We start from the raw sequence: 19959 nt of genomic DNA on the forward strand, positions 1-19959 counted from the left end.
TTCTGCCTGTAGTATAATAAATCTGTAGGCACAGCCATTTTCACGGTGGCCCCGTCAAGAGTCTCTCTCATTGTCCTCACATCGCAGCCCAGCACCTCTGTGATCGAAGCTGATGGTCTCTCTGACCTCTGCAACTTCTAGCCAGTTTACAGAGTTGATGTCCTTAGATTTCCCCCCTTAACTGTAACTCCAAAGACCAGGCACTCCGTGGCAACAAACTACTATAGTGAGGATCTCAAAGTTAATGCTTCTAATGGATTCACATGAGGTTGGAAAGGAGAGTGGTAGGCCATATGTCAAGGAAAGAAGGAATTAAAATGATTTTTTAAGAGGCAGGGGAACATTTCTCAATATGAAAAGGTTGTGAATTGCATCTGAGTGTTAATGAAGCTTGAGTTGGTGCTGACTTTTCCAGGACCTGTTTGAAATATTTGCATGTACATCAGGTAGTAAAATTTTCACTTCTATCTTGACTATTAATATTTGTGGCCTGAAGCCCTTTTTATTATGAGTTACTTCTGTTTGTGTGGACGTTGTTTTCCTATGCTCTCAGGGGTTGTTCATGTTATTCCTCATGAGGATATACAGAATTTTTCTTAAAACCTGTGTTTTATTTATTTTTATTTTTAAAATTCCAGTAAAATTAACCTATGGTGTTATATTAGTTTCAGGTGTAGAATATAGTGATTTCAACAATTCTATACATTTCTCAATGCTCTGCAAGAGAAGTGAATTCTGGATCTCCTTTGTCTATTTCCCCATCCTCCCACCCACCTCCTCTTTGGCAACCACCAGCATGTTCTCTGTATCTAAGAGTCTGTTTTTTGGTCTCTTCTTTGTTTCTTAAATTCAACACGGTGAAATCATATGATATTTTTCTTTCTCTGACTTCCTTCAATTAGTGTTATACTGTCTATACACCCTTGTTTATTGCAGCATTATTTACAATAGCCAAGATAGGGAAGAAACCCAGGTGCCCCCGATAGATGAAGAGATACAGAAGATGTGGCATAAATATGCAGTGGAATATTACTCAGTCCTAAAAAGCAATGAGATCTTGCCATTTGCAACAACATGGATGGACTGGTGATGATAATTTAACTTGAACAGGCCTTGCTGTTCTTGCGAGAGGAGTGTTCATTTCCCTATTTTGTACAGATTTCTGCCTAATTATCACTTTCCTTGGCCACACTCTGTTTAAGAGTCTTCTGCTGTCACTATTTATACCCTTATTACTTTTCTTCATAAAACTTACTTGCTATCTACATTTTAATGTATTTATTTGTTTACTGTATATGTCCTTTTGCTTAGAGTATGGTCTTCCAGAGGGTAGGGGCTCTTGTCTATTTTTATTCACTACTGTAGCTCCATCACCTAGAGTAGGGATCTGCAAACTACAACCCACAGGCTAAATCTGGCCCATAGCTAGTTTTTTGTATTGCATGAGAACCAAGAATGATTTTTACATTTTTAAAGGGTTAAAAAGGGGTTTAAAAAACTCCTGAAGTAGTAATATGTGGCCCACAAAGCCTAAAATATTTACTCTCTGGTCCTTTAGAGAAGACTTCTGCAACCTCTGACCTAGAACAGTGCCTGGCAATGGAGCAGGCCCTTGGTATTTGTGCTATGGGTGAATGTTATGTGGGTCCCTCTGTGTTGGACTCTTGGTTTGCCTAGAATGATGCCTTACCAACCTCTGGTGTTCAGTAAAGTTCCTTGAATAAGGTCATGAAGATATAAAAATGGATTCTTGTCACAGAAAATGATAATTGTGTTGAAGTAGTTTACGTAGCTCAGAGGTACAGTGTTTAACCCATGTCTAGGTATGGAGTCATTACTTTGCAATCAACTACTGCTGACCAATGTTCTGGGAATATTTTCAGTATTTAGAAGAAAAATGTTAGTAGCAATGGACACAAATGATGCTCTTTGAATTTTGCCCCAATTCTACATGATATAAAATACCCTTCAGTGTTCCCAAAGTGATGTTCCAGGATCATTTGTGTCTAAACATCTTCAGAGGGTATTAGTTTAAAAAATTTGGGTTGTTTGACCCTGCCTCGGAGTCATTAAATCAGAATCACTAGAGGGAGGCCTATAAAGTTTACATTTCTAACAAGCTATATATGTGATTCTGAGATTCACGAAGGTATAAAATCATTGTTCTGAATTCATCTATTGTCTGTATTGGTAGGACAGGGAAAGTTGACGTTTACCCAATCGTTTTAGAGCAAGAATGCGTTTATCATCTTGGCCACACTCCATGGCACTGTTTCTCAGCCTTCCATGTCAAATGAGTCACACTTGGGGATTTTGCTAAAATATGGATTGATTCAGGTCTGGAGTAAGGCCCCTAGATTCTGCTCTTCAAATCTACTGCTGGGTGATGCTGTTGGTACCTGTTCTTGGATCATTTGGCATCACACCAGGATTATAATGGGAATGGCAATTTTTTTTTCTCTAAAGGGTGAAAGTATCTCAGAGAGTGAAAGTATTAGGCTTTACGGGTTAAATAGCCTCTGTTACAGTGACTTATATCTGTTGTAGGATGAAAGCAGCCATAGACTATATATAAATGAATGGGTATGTCTATGTCCTAATAAAACTTTGTTTATAAAAACAGGTGGCCAGTTGGATTTGGCTTGAGGGCCATAATTTTCTAGTTCTGGGTTAGAGAGTCATACCGATTATTACTGTTTTATTTGAGAGAGAAAGAGAGAGTGAGGGAGCGCACGCACATGTGAGAGCTAGGGGTGGAAGGAGAGGGAGAAGTAGACTCCTCTCTGAGCAAGGAGCCTGACTCTGGGCTCCATCCCAAGACCATAAGATCATGACCTGAGTCAAAGGCAGTTGCTTTAACTGATTGAGCCACCCAGGCACCTCTATTATCACTGTTCTTTGTAGAAATATTCAGCACCTTCCATATGATGGTTAATTTGCTAGGTTCTTTCTTTCATCCTTTGTATCCTGGTAAAATACACAAAACTAAAGATCTAGAAAATTAATTAAGGAACTTTCTCAATGATACAGGGCAATCAGTTGGCAGTCAAGACTTGAACCCTGACTTCTGGATTCCAAACTCAGTGTTTTTTTCTGCTATATAAAGTGGGTTCTATGCCAGCAATCAGTCTTGCATTGGAAATAACTTTTCTTTATGAGGGACTACTAGAATGTAAACTCTGTGAGGATAGGAATTTTTTTTATTCTGGTCTCTCTCCTCGCTGCCTGTAAGAGGAACATATAGGCAGGCAGAGCAACCTGGAACACAGGGGGTACTCAATAAAGATTTGTTGAATGAATGGTTAGTTTATGACTTGGCACTTCTAAGATTAGTGTTTTTATAGAAGGTGATTTTAAAGGTAAAGTAATTCAATCAATGATACAGTGTAAGTCTTCAAAACCAGATGTTTCTGCATACAGGCTTCTTGGTACTCAAGATTCTTGGTCCTCAGGCTACTTTGTATGCAGCAGTTCATTTACATTTGATAAGTACCATTTGCAGGGGCATAAATTATTCCCAGAGGCCTAAATAAATCTGTCCCTCCTTGAATTTTGAGCCTTCAATTCCTTCTCAGTATTGTGTTTTGACAAACATCCTTGCAGATGGAGGAATCAGGATTATTTCTGGGGCAAGAGATTTGAGACAAAAGCCCTATCTTCTTGTAATGGAAAGTTCCTACAGAACACAGCGACAGTGTGTTCTGATGCCAACAATTAGAAAAGATAAGGGGCCTGACAGAAGGTAATATGCACTTTTCTTTCTTCTCTGGAATTTCTCATTTTAGAACCCTGAATAAGATTTTGAAAATGAAATTTGCAGATTCTGCTGGAGTGGTTTCTTTTCTTTCCTTCCCCCCCCCTTTTTTGTAACAATATTGCATATTATTAGAAAATGCATTGTATTGGCATGGGGTGCTCCTGACGCAAAGGGCCGGGCAATTTTGCAGGTGCTTTTGAAGAATCACAAATCATTTTAAAGAGGGGTACATGAAGAAGACAAGTAATATGGCTGCCCTGGAATGGAATTTAATGAAGAAAAGATGCTGCTGAGTGGCTGAGAGTCTGACTTTTGATCCTGAGGAGGGGAGGGGAATGGCATGCAGCTGTGGAAGCGATGGGGAGACTGACTTGAGACATAAAGGTCTCTCTATCGTTTCTAAGCATTCCTGCCCCCAGTGACCTAATGATGTCACCTGCAAGCCAACTTTGTACCTATGCAAGGCTGCCACCCGACATCGGGGCTTTGTAGTGAAGCTTCCCACATAATGTTCTCCTCACGCTGTACTTGAGCAGCTAAGTTGACGAGTTTACCTTAGGTGGGGAAATTGCAACTTTGCAATTTTGTGGTTTATTCATTCAAGATACTCATTATTATCAAGCCTTCTAGAAGCAAGGAAGAAAGACATTTGTATCCTGTGCCTCTACCTCATTCATTTGTTTGTTGAGCAAATATTTGGGTGTTATTGACTGTGTATCAGTGTTCTCCTTCTGGGGAAACAAAGTCTTTGCCCTGCAGGAACTTTTAATGCTAGAGAGTGGAGATACACAATGAACAAACAGAAAAAGTAAATATCAGATGGTGATGAGTTCTAAGGAGAAAAATAACAGAGTGGAGGGACTGGGGGAGCCGAGTGGGTGTGGGCAAGGTAGCTGTTTCAAAGAGAGTCATCGGGAAAGGCTTTGCTGGGAGGTGCCATTTAGATAAGGACCTGAGGGTGTCTGGGAGCAAGTGTTCTAGGTGGAGGGCACAGCAAATACAGAGGCCACAAAGGAGGAGGGGAAGGAATAGGTGGTAAACAGAGAGTTAAGTGGAGTGAATACGGCAGGGAGTGTGGACCATATTGGGCTTTGTAGGCCATGGTGAAGACACTGGCTTCTACCCTGAGGTACAAGATCTTGGTAGGTTTTGAGCAGGGGGAGACATTTTCTGACTTACACTTTAAAAGAATCACTCTGGTAATGTGTTGATATGTAGGAGGGCGTGAGCAGAAGCGTGGAGGCCACTAAGGAGGCTGTTGAAATAATTCTTGGCAAGAAATAGGAATGCTTTGGGTGAAGGTGGTACCAGGAGATGTGGCAAGAATTGAGTAGACTCTAAAAATGTTGTGAAATGGAGCCAGTGCAACTTGGCTGACAGATGGAATGTGGATTGAAAGAGAAAGAGAAGGATCGAGGATAATGCAAATACTTTTTGGCTTGATCAGCCCAAAGGAAGAAGTTGCTGTTTCTGAGATGAGGAAGTATACAGGAAGAACAAGTGTGTGTGGAGTGGATGTGGATATCAGGAGTTGATTTGGGATATGTTGAGTCAAAATGCTTATTAGTTACTCACGTGAAGATATCAAGAAGGGACCTGGATATAAGGTGGTGAAACCCAGGTAGGGGGATTGAGGTGGTGCTGGTAGTGATAGCAGTTAGTATTACGAGCCTAAGAATGGGGTTGTAAAAAAAAAAAAAAAATAAGAATGGGGTTGTATAAGCACAACAAAGAACGTTATATACCGTGTGTCTGAATTCAGAACCAAGTGATAAATTAAAACTAGAATTTTACCGGTAGAGAATTAAAATTTCAACGTTACTCCTGTTAATGGCAGGATTAGAGAATGTGGCCTTGGGTTTATGGCAAAATGGACTTGCTCATCTTTTACTTTTAAATCAGATGGGCTTATTTGCCAGTTGGGGAGGTTGGGGTGGGTTCTTTACTGCACAGACCCAAGCAGGTCAGAATGTTAATGTCCATTCATGTAAGCAGATTCTCAAAGGGATCTTACCACTGTTGGACCTTGGAATGTCGGATTCGTTCTCTGTAAACTTGCCAATCAGCCAATTTTGTAGGTCTTTCTTCCTCCTCTAAAGAGGGGTTCTTGAAGTTTGGGGAGAGAAGCCAGGATGAACATTAACTCTAATGAAGTATAAGGAGTGGGGAATACATGTTTCTGCAACCCATCTGAGTGTTAGAAGCTTTACAATAATTGTTTCAAGTAATCTTCATATTCTTATCATCTTTTTATAAATGAGGCACCTCAGACTTGAGGATGCCACTTTAGCTAAGACCTTAAGGCTCAGGATGGGAATGCCTCGGTGTGCATTAAATACTAGTCATTTGGGCAGCTCGAGTGGCTCAGCGGTTTGACGCTGCCTTCGGCCCAGGGTGTGATCCTGGAGACCCGGGATCGAGTCCCACATCAGGCTCCCTGCATGGAGCCTGCTTCTCCCTCTGCCTGTGTCTCTGCCTCTCTCTCTCTCTCTCTGTCTCTCATTAAAAAAAAACAAAAAAAAAACTGGTCATTTATTCCTCTGCTGTGTTTTGTAAAGAGAAGAGCTGGTTAGTGGTTTTCATTTCATTTTATTTTTTTAAACAATAGATGTGAAAGTGTTTGATTTCTGTAATTGTTAATGAAGTTTTAAGAGTAGATCTCAGTTAAGGGAAACTTTTATTCAAAGTTTACAAAAGAATTAAGAAGAATAGTTTCTCCAACCAAATTAAATATTTACACACAATTTAAATAAACAAACGTAATTGTAGACTGTTAATTCTTAACAGATTTATTTTTAGGAAAACTTCTTATTTTCACTTCTGTTTTCAAGTACCTGAATGCTTTAGATACTCAAAATAATCTTTACATTGATGGTTTTACTGAAGCTCCTTAGACAGACATGCTCCTGAACCTTGGCTGGTATATTTCAGAGTTAGGTTTCAGTGATGGAAAATTCTAGACTCTGTTTCCGTGTACATATGCTGAATTTGTTATTCTCAAGTCTTTGGAGCACTAGGTAACATCCTTGAAAATGGAAATCTTCTGAAATAATATGTGACCTGCTATTTTATCTTTTATCTGGTTGTTCTCATTACTAGGTAAAAAAAGTTTGAGTAGAAAAGAATGGAATCTTCAGAACAAATGTGTTTTCATTCTTGAGCCTCCTCAGAGTGTTGATAATACTATACAGATCTTTGAGTTACAGTGGGGTTACATCCTGATAAACCCATAATAATTTGAAAATATTATAAGCCAAAAATGTACTTAATACACCTAGCCTTCGGAACATCATAGCTTAGTCTTACCTACCTTAAATGTGCTCAAAACATTTACATTAGCCTACAGTTAAGCCAAATAAGCTTGTAACACCAAGCTTATTTTATAATACAGTTGTCAAATATATCGTGTAATTTATTGAGCACTGTTCTGAAAGTGAAAAACAGAATGACTGCATGGGTATAGAATGGTTGCAAGTGTATTGGTTGTTGGCCCTCATGAATGCATGGCTGACTGGGAGCTGTAGCTGCCACTTGCCAGCCTCATGAGAGAGCATCCTACCATATATTGCTAGCCTGGGAGAAGATCCAGATTCAGTAATTCGATATGGTTTCTTCTGAATGCGTATTACTGTTGCATCATCTCCAAGACACAAAATTGTAAGTAGAACCATCATGAATTGGGGATCATCTGCCTTATGTCTCTTCATCCCCTTCCTTTCCGGGTAATGCTTCTCTACTGTGATTGTCTCCTGAGATGCAGATGAACACGTTTGCAGGTGCATTCACATCATTTTATTTATTTTGCATAACACTCTTCAGGATTAACCTTTGTATTACCCATTTTTTTTAAGTATAAGAAAGCTTGGCATAATCAAGTAACTGTGGTTACACAGAGAGTGGCAGAGCTGGCTCTTCAAAAGTAGGCTCTCTGATTCCAGGTGCTGTGTTCTATTCTTATCTCAATTTTTCTCTGTAGCGCAAATAAAATGCTTCCCTGACATCTGCCGCGGTTTCTAGCTTCTGCATTCTGTTTCTGCCTGGTGGCGCTCTCTCACCCTTCAAAACCCTCTTCATTCTGCCGATCTCCCTGACTGTTCTGAAGGTCCATCTGGTTTGATTACTTAATAAAAACCTCTTCAGGGATGCCTGGGTGACTCGGCGGTTTGGCATCTGCCTTCAGCCCAGGGCGTGATCCTGGAGACCCGGGATTGAGTCCCATGTCAGGCTCCCTGCGTGGAGCCTGCTTCTCCCTCTGCCTGAGTCTCTGCCTCTCTCTCTCTCTCTCATAAATAAATAAATACAATCTTAAAAAAAAAAAAAACCTCTTCACAATGTTGACCACCAACCTGGGTCACTGGTGATGTTCCTCCCTGTCTAATGGTCAGGTTTACATGATGGATTTCTGCATACTCCTGCTTCTATCCCTTAGGTGATAAACTGTTTGAGAGCAGGGATGGGCACTTCACTGTGTTCCCAGTGGAGTTCAGAAGAAAGCCTTCCACAGAAGGGCAGAACTGGTCATTGAATGCACCTGAGATATCCCGGAGACGGTCCCACAGATAGTGAAAGGCTTTCCCTTCAAAGTTAGGTTTTCATTCTGAAGTGTTACAGGGAGGGATAAAGAAGCTACTGAGTGAGCCTCTCTTTTTTGCTTCTGCCTACTCTGAAGTGTGTCCATTAAGATAAGGTTAATACTGGATAAATAAAAATAGAATTCTGGACTGCCTGGGGACATGACAGTGAAGGCACTAGGCTCCCCAAAGCCCCAGAAGAGTGCATTAAAGTGAGAGCGGGACTAGAGAATATAGGACAGCAAGTCTGAAGGATAAAGGAGAGGCGAATAATGAACATGTAAAGCAGCTCACACATGGTAGGCATCCCATAGTAGCTCTTGTTAGAGTCTGGTGGCTAAGAGGACCAAATCCTATTTCTGTCCCTTGCTGGCTGTATGACCTTGAACTCTGAACTTAAGACCTCAAAATTCTATTCTGAAGATATTTTCTTTTTTTTCTTTTCTTCCAAGCTTTTATTTAAATTCAAGTTAGATAATATATAGTGTAGTATTGGTTTCAGGAGTAGAATTTAGTGATTCATCACTTACATGTAACACCCAGTACTTATCCCAACAAATGCCCTCCTAAAATGCCCATCATGCATTTAGCCCATCCCCTGCCCACCTCCCCTCTAGCAATCTTCAGTTTGTTCTCTACTGTTAAGCATCTCTTATGTTTTGCCTCTCTCTTTATATGCTGAAGATGATATTTTTTTTTGTTTTTTGAAGATGATATTTTTAAAATCATTGGATTATTTTGCCATGTAAAGCAGAGTTGGAAACAGGGTTAGTATGGTAGGCAGAATGAGGTTTCCCAAAGAGATCCCCATTTGAATCCCTAGATGCTGTGAGGGTGTTATTTTACCTTGCAAGAGGTGACATGGCAGGTGTGATTAAATTAAGGATTTTGAGGTAGAGAGATTGTCTTGGATGAGTCGAGTGGGCCCCAGGTAATCACAAAGTCCTTATGAGTGAAGGTGGGGGGACATAGGAGTGTCAGGGGCAGAAGGAGACATGATAACAGAAGTAGAGTGATGTGGATGCTGGTTGTGGAGCTAGATGGGCCATGCACCAAGCAGCTCGAGCATCTCATAGAAGTTGGAAAAGGTGGGGTGCCTGGGTTGCTCAGTGGTTAAGCACCTGCCTTCGGGAGTGATCCTGGAGTCCCGAGATGGAGTTCCACATCAGGCTCCCTGCATAGAGCCTGCTTCTCTGCCTATGTCTCTGCCTCTCTTGGTGTCTCTCATGAATAAATAAATAAAATCTTAAAAAAAAAAAGTTGGAAAAGATAAGGGAATGGGTTCCCTCTGGAGCCTCCAGAAGGAATGTGGCCCTGTCAATGCTGATTGTAATCCAATTAGACCAATTTTGGACTTCTGACATGCAGAATAATAAAATAATGTTTTGTATTGTTTTGAGCCACCAAATGTGAAGTAGTTTGCTGCAGCAATAATAGGAAACCAATACAGTTGGTATTAAAAAATGATCTGTGTTGTTGCTATTGTTACTATTTTTTGAATAACTTAGAGCAGCCACGCAACCTCTCTGGGCTTCAGTTTCTTCCCTGGTCCTGGGCATTGTCCCTGTACCACATCACCAGTGTTCTTTCTCTGAGTCACGGATTCCTTTTGTAGGGTATTACATATAAATTGTTTTTAATTAACTAATTAAAATTAGTACTACAACATTATCATTTTTTAAAACATGTAACATTTACCATCTGATTTTTTACCATCTGATTTTTCCCAATCTGATTTTATTATTTTTTAAAAATAAGCTCTAAGCCCAGTGTGGGGCTTGAACTCATGACCCTAAGATCAAGAGTTGCATGCTCTACTGACTGAACCAGCCAGGCACCCCAGGAAACCCATTATGTTTTTATTTTTTTTATTTTATTTTTTTGGTAGCCATTATGTTTTTAATTCATAAAATAAAACTAGTACTACAACAAAGAAAACTCATTATATTGAAATACAGTTATCCAATATTTAAAAAAATGTGAGTTAAGGTGATATTTGAACTTTAGTAACACATTTAAAAAGCTCTTGTGGCAGGCCTAATAACTACTGTAATTTTGAAGCAGGAATGCACGTAAGTGATATTTTAGTGCATCTGGTACAGCTGAAATTTGAGATGAAAATATCCATGATTTCTTTTGGTGACAAAAATCGTAGGCACAGCTGTATTCCATTGACTATATTCATTATTGAAGTTGCTGTGAGATTCAGTGTGAGATTAGCGGAATAACTTCTTTGCCTCATTCACGTTCCCTTAACCTGTTTTCACTCCTCTCCGTCCCCCACCAGTTTTGACTGTGGGCCCCTTGGTGTGAATTCAGGTGTGACTCCCTGCCGGGCATTATGAAAAAAATAGTAGAAAGTGTGGTGAAACCCCAAGATCTTAACACTTAAGAGTCAGTGAACATTTTCTATAAATTCTCCGGGGTTAAACGAGAGTGATAGGGTCTCTGAGGACAAGGAAATGACTGTTCTGCTTCATTTGGGAAAGGCCAAAGCCAGTCTTGCAAACCCTGCCAGTTGATGTGGGCCTCATGGCTTGAAACGTTATTTGTAAAACAAGCTTATTAGCAGGAGAGAAGAACTGGCAAATAAATAGTTTCACAGTAGGGTTAGGGAGGTGAGTATGAAATTAATTCCATATTAGCAAAGCATCATAAAGCAACAACAGAAATGAAAAGTGTTACAAGAATTTCAGTGAAGTTGCCTCTCAGAGGTAAATAGCAGCAGCTAGCAGCATTTTCTTGACTGAGAAGGAGTCAGAAGGTCCAGTAAATTCCGCCAACTGTCGTTACTGAGGGGTATACAGAAATGAGCTTCAGTTGGAGTTCAGAAGAGAGTTGCTTATTTGGTAGCATATCAAATAGCTCATTGAGTGAGAATTTTATTTTTTTTTATTTTTTTATTTTTTTTTTTCAGAGGGACTGGTTCTTTATTTCAAAAAGACACTTGTCAATTTTCAGTATCAAAACAGTTTGCACTATTGGTTTCTTTCTCCCAATCGGCCCCCAAAGAGAGGCCACCAAAGGAAGAGTGCATTTTAAGCCAATAAGCTGCAGGATGCACACCTAACAGACCTCACGGAAACCTCACCTAAAAGGGGAGTTGGGGAGGGAAAGAAACTTTTAAAAGATCAGCACACTGTCAGCCCATAGACTGTAGAGAGTTCTCAGCCAGACGGGGTGGTCAATGTGCCCCAACCCTAAAGAAGCAAAGTTTCAAAATAATATAAAATTTAAAAACAGTTTTGTACATAAGCTATTCAAGATTTCTCCAGCACTAACTGATACAAAGCACAATGAGATGGCACGTTTAGAGGCAGCAGCTTTGGACCCAGAAAAGGGTGATGAGATGAGTTTGATTCATGTGGCTAAATCAGTGGTGAACATAATTCTCTTTTTTCTTTCAAGGAGGCAGGAGAGCAAATAAGTGGTCACCTCGACATAAGGGGAACATGATCCATTCTGTAAGCAGTTAGGGCAAAGATAGGATAAGGATTTGGTCTCAGATCGAGGTCTCACCATCTTAATTTTTGTTTGGTCACATCTGATGGAAAAAAAACATGTTGCTCAAAGATACCTTAAAGCTGAAAACCTTAGCCACACTTTTTTGGCCAACTTCTGGAATCACCTTTCTAATTTGGCTGGTATTTTGGACAGAGCAACGAGGCTCCCAGAGTGGGTCTCTTTCTGGGCCCTAGCTCTCAGTAAGGCAGGGCCCTGTCCACTCCTTCCTCTGTGGAGAGGGCAGTATTCATTAGGCTGAAAAGTTAATTCCAAATGGGAGGAAGGGGTTAGACTGCTGCTTCAGAACTGTGGAATTATTTGGAATGTTTTACAAATGTCGCTACATCAACTACAACAAAAAAGGTAATTACAAAATGTGTACATCACAACATGCTTTTAAAGACACTTTGCATTGTGCTCACATTCCCTTAAATATTGTTCCCAAAGGTGCTCAGCCTCAAGCCCAACTGGAATCTCTAGGGAGAGGCAGAGACAGTTTGGTGAAAAAGACACAGGGGTAGGGGTGGGAGAGGCAGCAAAAGGAGAAAGCAGCCTTCCAGTTAAAGATCAGCCCTCAGTTTCAAGGCCAGCTTCGGGCAGGCTGGGCCTCAGGCAGAGTCAGGGTCAGAGGGAGGAGCGGCGGCACGGTGGGACTGAGGTGCTCTACATCTCATTCAGGTCAAGAAGAGTCTGGTCCAGCATCCTTTGTGTACACAGGTGCTCCTCTTTGGTGCATTTCAGCTTATCTTCCAAATCATCAATTGTCTTCTCCAGCTTGGCTACCGATCTCTCAGCAAACTCAGCACGGGTCTCTGCCTCCTTGAGTTTATCCGTGAGAATCTTTATCTCTTCCTCATATTTGTCTTCCTTTTGAGAGTACTTTTCCTCAGCAGCACTCAGACACTTCAGGTTCTGGTCCATCAGCCTGATCTGCTCATCCATCTCTCGGCAACGGGACTCTGCCAGCTCAGCTCGTTCCTCTGTACGTTCCAAGTCCCCCTCAATGATCACCAACTTCCTAGCCACCTCTTCATACTTCCGGTCTGCCTCTTCTGCAATGTGCTTGGCCTCTTTGAGTTGGATTTCCTGGAGTTCCATCTTTTCTTCATCTTTTAAGGCTCGATTCTCAATAACCTTCATACCTCTCTCACTCTCATCAGCAGCTTTCTCCGCTTCCTCCAGCTTTTGCAGGGCAGTGGCCAGGCGCTCCTGGGCGCGGTCCAGCTCCTCTTCAACCAGCTGGATCCTACGGTTCAAGGAGGCCACCTCAGCCTCAGCCTGCTCCCGGGCCCGCCTTTCCCCTTCCACTTCCCGCTGCAGGCGCTCGGCCCTCTCCTCTGCGTCATCGGCTTGCTGCTGCAGAACCTGGATCTTACGCTTCACCGCCTCGATGGTGGTGATCCCGGCCATGGTGCCCACCCAGCCCCTGCTCGCGCTCGGCTTCTCGCCTCCTCCGCTCGGCGCTGCAGCCGCTTCTCCTGAGTGAGAATTTTAGGCTTAACTCTGGAGCATGGCTTTGCACATAGTGGGCATGCAGATGTTTGTGATATTGGCTTGATTTAATATTTTATATCCTACTTACCTTCGGGATTACATTTTCTTCAGAAGTCAGTATTTGTTTTCACTGGGTAATTTAGAAAGACAGCTATGGCAGCCGCAGGTAAACAAGTAGCTTTTCAAAGCTTTCCATACCTGCCATATAAATAGAGTGAGCATAATACGTTTTTATTTTGTTAACATGAGGCTCAATAGGATTGCAAAAATTAATACCAGTAGAGGTTTTCATCGCAGATTTACTGAAGGAGCACTCTCAAATATCTCTCTAAGTGATGGATTTGACAGCCGTGTCTTTAAATAGAAGACAGAATGCTGTTAGGTACTTATCATGGTTTAAATGTGTCAATATTTTCTCATTTTTCCTTTGGATAAAAAGTTGTATATGGGCAAAACACCTGAGTGAAGTGTAGTTATCAGGAATGTGCCCTCATGGCCTTACTCTGCGGAAAGATTTAAAATTCAGGGTGGCAGCAGGGTTTATTGTTGGCACAATACGTGAAGAACTCACATAATGCATAATGCACATCATCCAGGACTTGTTTTGTCCTAGGGAAAAAAAATCAAACAAGGTTGACTTCACGGCTCATAAATCTACAGCCGTCATATCTGATTGTTGCTCGGAGGCTATGTTTATTTCTTCCATATTATCTCAAATAGCTCTGAGTTTATACTGAAATTAACAGCGTGGTATATATTTTAGTGGTCATTCAAAAGTGATCGATTTTTGGCCATGTTTTCAGCATCATTGAATGTATGGATGACATCACTATAGAATTAAAAATAATTGTAACTCATCAGTATTGAATGTTAAAACAATAGCATGATAGCAAGTGACACAATTTGTGGACTCGGTTTGTACCATACTAACCAAGTCAGTGGGTGTCCACATACTAAGCTGAATTGGCAGCTTCCTGTGGTGCAGCATGAACTGTTTGTAGTTTCTGTGGCTCACCCACTTTGAAGAGACATTCTTCACATTTTGCTTAACTTGCAAGGGTTTGTGTTGCTCCTAATTTTCAGCATGTAGTGAGATCGTAATATTTCATATCTCACTCTTTTAAATTTGTGGATTTCAAAACTGCAAAATAAAAAAAAAAAACCACCCAGCCACATATGTATTGGTAACAAATCCTATTTCTAGACCAATAACTACAATCCCTGTACCATTCTGGTACACTTTAAAGTCATGTCCAACTTATCTTGTTGTACTAGAATTTAATTGCCTTGGTAAACTGAATTCACTAACTGGCAGTCCAAACTATTGGTTCTGATTTATACTGACCAACTGTTCTTTCAGGGGTTCGACTTATACTCTAAAATGTTCAGATCCACTGCTGTCGTCATTGTAGAATAAATACCAATAAGTGGATTGTTGCTGACCATGAAACCTGTACCCTAGAGGTATGATGGTATTACGAGGAAGTATTCGCTAGGCAAGTGGATTCATTTATTAAAGATGTTAGTCTTATTTGAAAATATATGTTGTTCCTTCCCTCCCTGCCTCATTGACATCTTGTTTGGTCATATGGTTTGCTTTAGTCAATGAAATTGGAGTGGAAGTGACACGTGTACCTTCTGAGCAAAAGCTTAAGAGTTATCAGGAATCCCCATGTTCTCTTTCTGTCATGAGCAACAATGTTCAAGATAAAGGTGCTCCCTTAATTTGTGTCCTAGAATGAAAATGATATGGAGCCAGAAACATTGTTGATTTGTATTGGACATGTGACGTAAGTGAGAAGTAAACCCTTGTTGTAAGCCCCTGAGACTTTGGGGCTATTTGCTACTGCAGCATAACCTACCTTATATGGACTGCTGTGTCTCACTTAATGACTCCCTTTAGGTTTTTAGAGGGAGAAATGATTACTTAGGACTTCTGTATAAGGAATTTGTATTGAGCCATAAGGGAAAAATAAAGAGTTTTGAGTTAGAGGTGAGAATGGGCTTTGCCACAAGGAAACCAGAAGTCAAAGGTACGAAGATGGGATTTGGGACAGCTTGTGACCTATTTAGGGAAAAGTCTAGATTTGGCTGACTCATTCAGAGGGCCTGGGTAGGCAATAAATTTATTTTAGGAAAACAGGTTGGATCTAGATTGTGAATACTTTAAGGTAACTTGAGACTTTGGAAGGCTTTTGAGTAAGACAAAGGCATTAGTAATGATCATTTTAGGATGATTATCATGGTAGCTGAATAGATATATGGATTGTGGAACAGGGAACAAGAGGGGTTTGCAATGGTCTGACCTAGGAGGGAGGGATGATGGCCCAGGACCAGCTGGAAGCTGTCACTGATAGGTCCATTTTCAGGGGCTTGTTTATGGATGCGAGTGGTTCTGTGTTGGAATACTCCCCTTCTCCTGTATGTTCCTCCTCCTCCATTCTGTCTGGTTTCAACCCCGTCAGATCCAGTTTTCTTTTATTTTTTTCTAATAAACATATTTCAGCACCTCCTTTACTGTTTTAAGCCAAAATTCACAAGTAATCCCATCTACTTATGCACATAATTAAAGAAAAACCCTCCAGTACAATGTTTTACTCTATTATAAAAGAGAAACAAAAAGAAATAGAATGTTCTATAGTTCAATATGTAAATTCTCAGGCATGACAACACCAGAGGGCATTATGTTATCAGATACTTTATGTAGAATCTCTGAATGCAACAGCTTTGGATGCAAATCAGCAGAGATGTGTTAGGTCAGAGAACTTAACACAAAGCAGTCCTATGTAGGTGGAAGGTCTGCCTGAAATGGTGAGCATCTCTTGGTAAAGCTCTGAACATAACAGAACAGTCCTTCCTAGCTTTATATATTAGTGCAGTCCACTTTTATATGCAAAATAGAGTCAGTCGTTAAGTCCTGATAGTTACCAACAGATTTTCACCTATATGAATGTCCCGCAGGGTATTAAAACTCACATAGATCTTAGGATAATTCTTCTCTATAGAGGACTTCAAGAGTACTGTGAGATATCAAGCATCATTGTCCACTGAATTTCCGAGACAACCTGAAATGCCCAATATATTTCCAAAGTGTCTACCTATGGGCAATCTGTCTCTGAGTTGGGAATTATTGTTGCTCTTCATCATTGCTTCTGCTCACTCACTGTTTCTGCTGTGTTATAACATCAGCTAGCATTTGGCTTTAACAAGATCTCACTGTCTTCCTTACAGAACGACAGCCATCGTAAACTCTCAGCTTCTGCTTCCATTGCTAACTGCCTTACCTCTTGCGAGTCTTTAGTGCAAGTTCAAGGAGTAGAAGAAGATCAGTTCAACTTGGTGTTTTTTTTTAAATGCCAGACCAAAGATCTCCGTCACTAGCCAGCCTATGGATTAGCTCTTCTAGATCAGTCAGTTGTAGGAAATGAGGCACAAGATCGTGGAGAATTGAATGTGAGCTGAGAGAGCAAGTAAGCAGGTGTTGTGATTGACACGTCTGATGCACTCAGCTCTTCCTGTCCATCACTAAAGTAGAAGCACAGAGTGTAGGGACTTGATTTTGTTCACTTTCCTATTCTCAGCTCCCAAATGAGTTTCTGGCACTTGTGAGCATTCCTTAAACAACTATTGAATGACTATTGATGACATTAGTGTATCAGCCATCAGTCTTGTGCATTCTTGGCTGAATCCTGCATGTAAGGCTTATATCCTCTTGTCCAAGTTTTGGGTGGTAAGCTTTTTATAATAAAAGAGTATATAATATATGATTTAGTTGTAGAATACAGAATAACAAATTAAATGGCTGGGGCTTCTTTGTTTTTCCTTAAAATTGTTGTTTGAAGTAAAATATTTTTCTTGTTTGATGCCTTTGACAGTTTTTAAAGCAGACAAGTATGGGAACCAGTAGAAGAGTATCTTATACCTGCTAGTGAATTTGAGGAAAACCATTTTTCTCTTTATGTGGAAAGAAAATACCATGTCACAGACTTCAGTGAAAGTGTTTTTCTCTGCCCCTTGATTGCCAGGGCATAACCTATAAAATAAAATGCTGCCCAGGTCATTGGCACACTGCTTTTCTGCAGTGTTCAAAATGTTACCATGTGCTTAAAGTCACCTAAATTCAAGATACTGTGTACCCAATTGGTTGGTTGTGAGTTATTTTCTTATAATTATATATTTTATATGTAATGCCCTTTATATATTGACCTATCCAGAGACCACGTTCTTAGGTGCCTTTGAAATATGGATCAGTAGTTTCTTTAAAGAGTTGTATTGAATTTAGGTTTCTTGAAAAAGTGGGTTAGATGTTTTCTATTCATGGTTTAATTGTATAAATAATGTTTGAAAAAAAAAAAAAAAACAAAATGTGAAGACCCTTGAAGGCTCTGAGCTTCTTGAGAGCAGGAATCTTATCTGTTGGTACAATGAGTCCTATCCTTTTTTTCCCCCTTTTTTTGAGTCCTATCCCTTTTTTCCCCCGCTTACTGATTCTAAGGAAAAACAAACAGATGAGGCAGAGAAACATCAAAACAGCATCTCTACCTCTGGTAAAACAGGATTAGAGTGAGGCCCAGACCTCCTGACCACATAGATTTGTTGATAGTTCCTTCCCCACCATGAGTCTCCTCCTTGGGACTCACCCATGGCCAAATAGTAACTTAGTTATCCACATAAGCCAATATGGCAGATCCTGGCCTTCCTCATACCCCTTGAATGCAGGAAGGCCACATCAACATGGCAGTTGTGAACAGACCAACTGCGCCTGGGACAGCATTAGGGATTAAGGATGTTGGACCTATTCACCTATCAAATGAATTTCTCCTTCCCCCATTTGGAGGAGAGAGGGTAGCAGTTTCAAATCAATTCTGTAGAAACACAGGGAAAGGAGCATTTTTCTCTTGAGGTCATTCATCTCTGTATCTGCAGTTCTCTAGCACAGTAAATAATAGGAATTAACGAGTAGATGGATGGATCTCACATGTAGTTATTTATTGAAACCTGGTAACTACAGAATATTATGACTATAGCTGCAGTTGACAGAAAATGAGCTACCTTTGTAATTCAGCAATGGAGAGAATTTTCAATGAAGATCTCTTTGGATAGCATCTCAGGTATTCAGTTAAGTAGTAGGAACAAGGAAAAAAGTCACAGTATCTAGAGAAGCAGGGGAAAAGTTATACTTAAGCTAAAAGCAAACCATCCCATTAGAGTTGTGCATTGCATTGTTCAGCTCTTCATCTTAACAGTAAGCTGGGATTTTGACAGCAAGTTGCCAAAGAAAGCACTTGAAGTTCTATCTCTAGTTCTGTATTGTGAAAATGTGGTAATTTAATTGAAAGAAAGGCTAACTTCCTTGTCACATAACCCTTAAGAATGAGGTTATCACGTGGTCACTGCTGCATGGAAAAGCTGGCTGATGTCTTGAATGTTCTGCTGTGCTTAGAAATCTGACTCTACGGGAAAAGGATTCTCATTCTTCTGGATGTGTCAGACGATTCTTTCTATGCTCTGTGTTGTTCAACACTGCTGTGTTTTGGCTGCTTTTCAATGCAGAGTACTTCTAGAGCTTACATATTTATGATAACTTCAGGCCATCTGCTGCTCAACTACTATCAGAATGAAGAACAATTTTCAACTTAAACACAGTCATACTTATTGCACCAAGGCTTTTTCCATAGTATTTATTTTCTAATGCACTAGATTTTGTTGTTCTAAACTTACATTGTTATTGCTTGCTGCTTTTTTAAAAAAAGAACTATTTTTCCTGCCAGGAAAAAAATATCACCAGGCTGCCTTTTATTTCTGGGCCAATGTACAGGGCTCTAAACATGACAAAGATTCATTTTGACCTTCTGATTTAGCATGTAAATTAGGATACTTGAAGCAGAAGGCTCCATAGTTTCTTCTAGTTCATGTGTAATGCCAACAGATTGGTATAAATCAAAATGGAACACTTACAAAGCAGATACCATTTATAAAATGTCAATTAGAGAAGGAAAAACTGCATATAAAAGTTAGCTAACTGGTGATATCAATTAGAGTGGTTTTCTCCGTCGCTTACTACCACTATTACCATTTTGCAACAGGGTAAGAAAACAGTGTATTCTCCTCCCTGTTATTTTGAAAAACCTCTTGAATATATGTGTCTATGAATATTCTCTAATTGCATTTACCTGCAAAAAAAACCCTGAAGAAACCAGTGGTTGTTTTGCATCTTGTACCTATAGACACTATAGATTTCTGGAGTCTTGGGGGGCAAACTGCATTAAATTTGTGTGAATAATTTGAATGACTAGAGGAACAGTTCAGAATTCATATTACAGGATTTTCTTGCTACCTGTGAATAGGCTTTCTTAATTATCTGGATCAGAGGTTGGCAATTTATGGCCTTTGGGCCAAATCTGGCCCACTACATCATTTCATAGGGCCCATGAGCTAAAAATCATCTTGAAATTCTTAAATGGTCAATTTAAGTGATTATTCAGGCATTGATGTGATAGCCTTTATTTTGCTGCTTGGCCTTCAAAGCCTAAATATTTACTGTTTGGTCTTCCGAGAAAAAGTTTGCCAACTTCTGATCTGGATTATGGTAGTAAGACTTTGCCTAATTGGATTGCTGTGATAAATATGAGA

General features: G+C 40.2%; 2 protein-coding genes across 4 annotated transcripts in view; one reads left to right on the forward strand and one right to left on the reverse strand.

The window, feature by feature from the left end:
* TAFA4 (TAFA chemokine like family member 4) overlaps positions 1–19959 on the forward strand; it is a 166155-nt gene that overhangs the window by 79758 nt on the left and 66438 nt on the right. The window lies entirely within an intron of this gene.
* On the reverse strand, positions 12212–13308 carry LOC112666045 (tropomyosin alpha-3 chain). Of its 2 annotated transcripts, XM_025456525.3 has the most exons (2): positions 13111–13178; positions 12212–12976 (listed from the first exon to the last, which is right to left on the reverse strand). In XM_025456525.3, the coding sequence occupies exons 1-2, from the start codon at positions 13176–13178 to the stop codon at positions 12496–12498; spliced, it is 549 nt and encodes a 182-aa protein (XP_025312310.1). In that variant the 3' UTR covers positions 12212–12495. The 2 variants fall into 2 exon arrangements, with proteins under 2 accessions (XP_025312310.1, XP_025312309.1); XM_025456524.3 differs by having other exon boundaries at positions 12212–13308.

Source organism: Canis lupus, chromosome 20 (genome assembly GCF_003254725.2).
Source record: "Canis lupus dingo isolate Sandy chromosome 20, ASM325472v2, whole genome shotgun sequence".
Taxonomy (NCBI): Eukaryota; Metazoa; Chordata; class Mammalia; order Carnivora; family Canidae; genus Canis; species Canis lupus.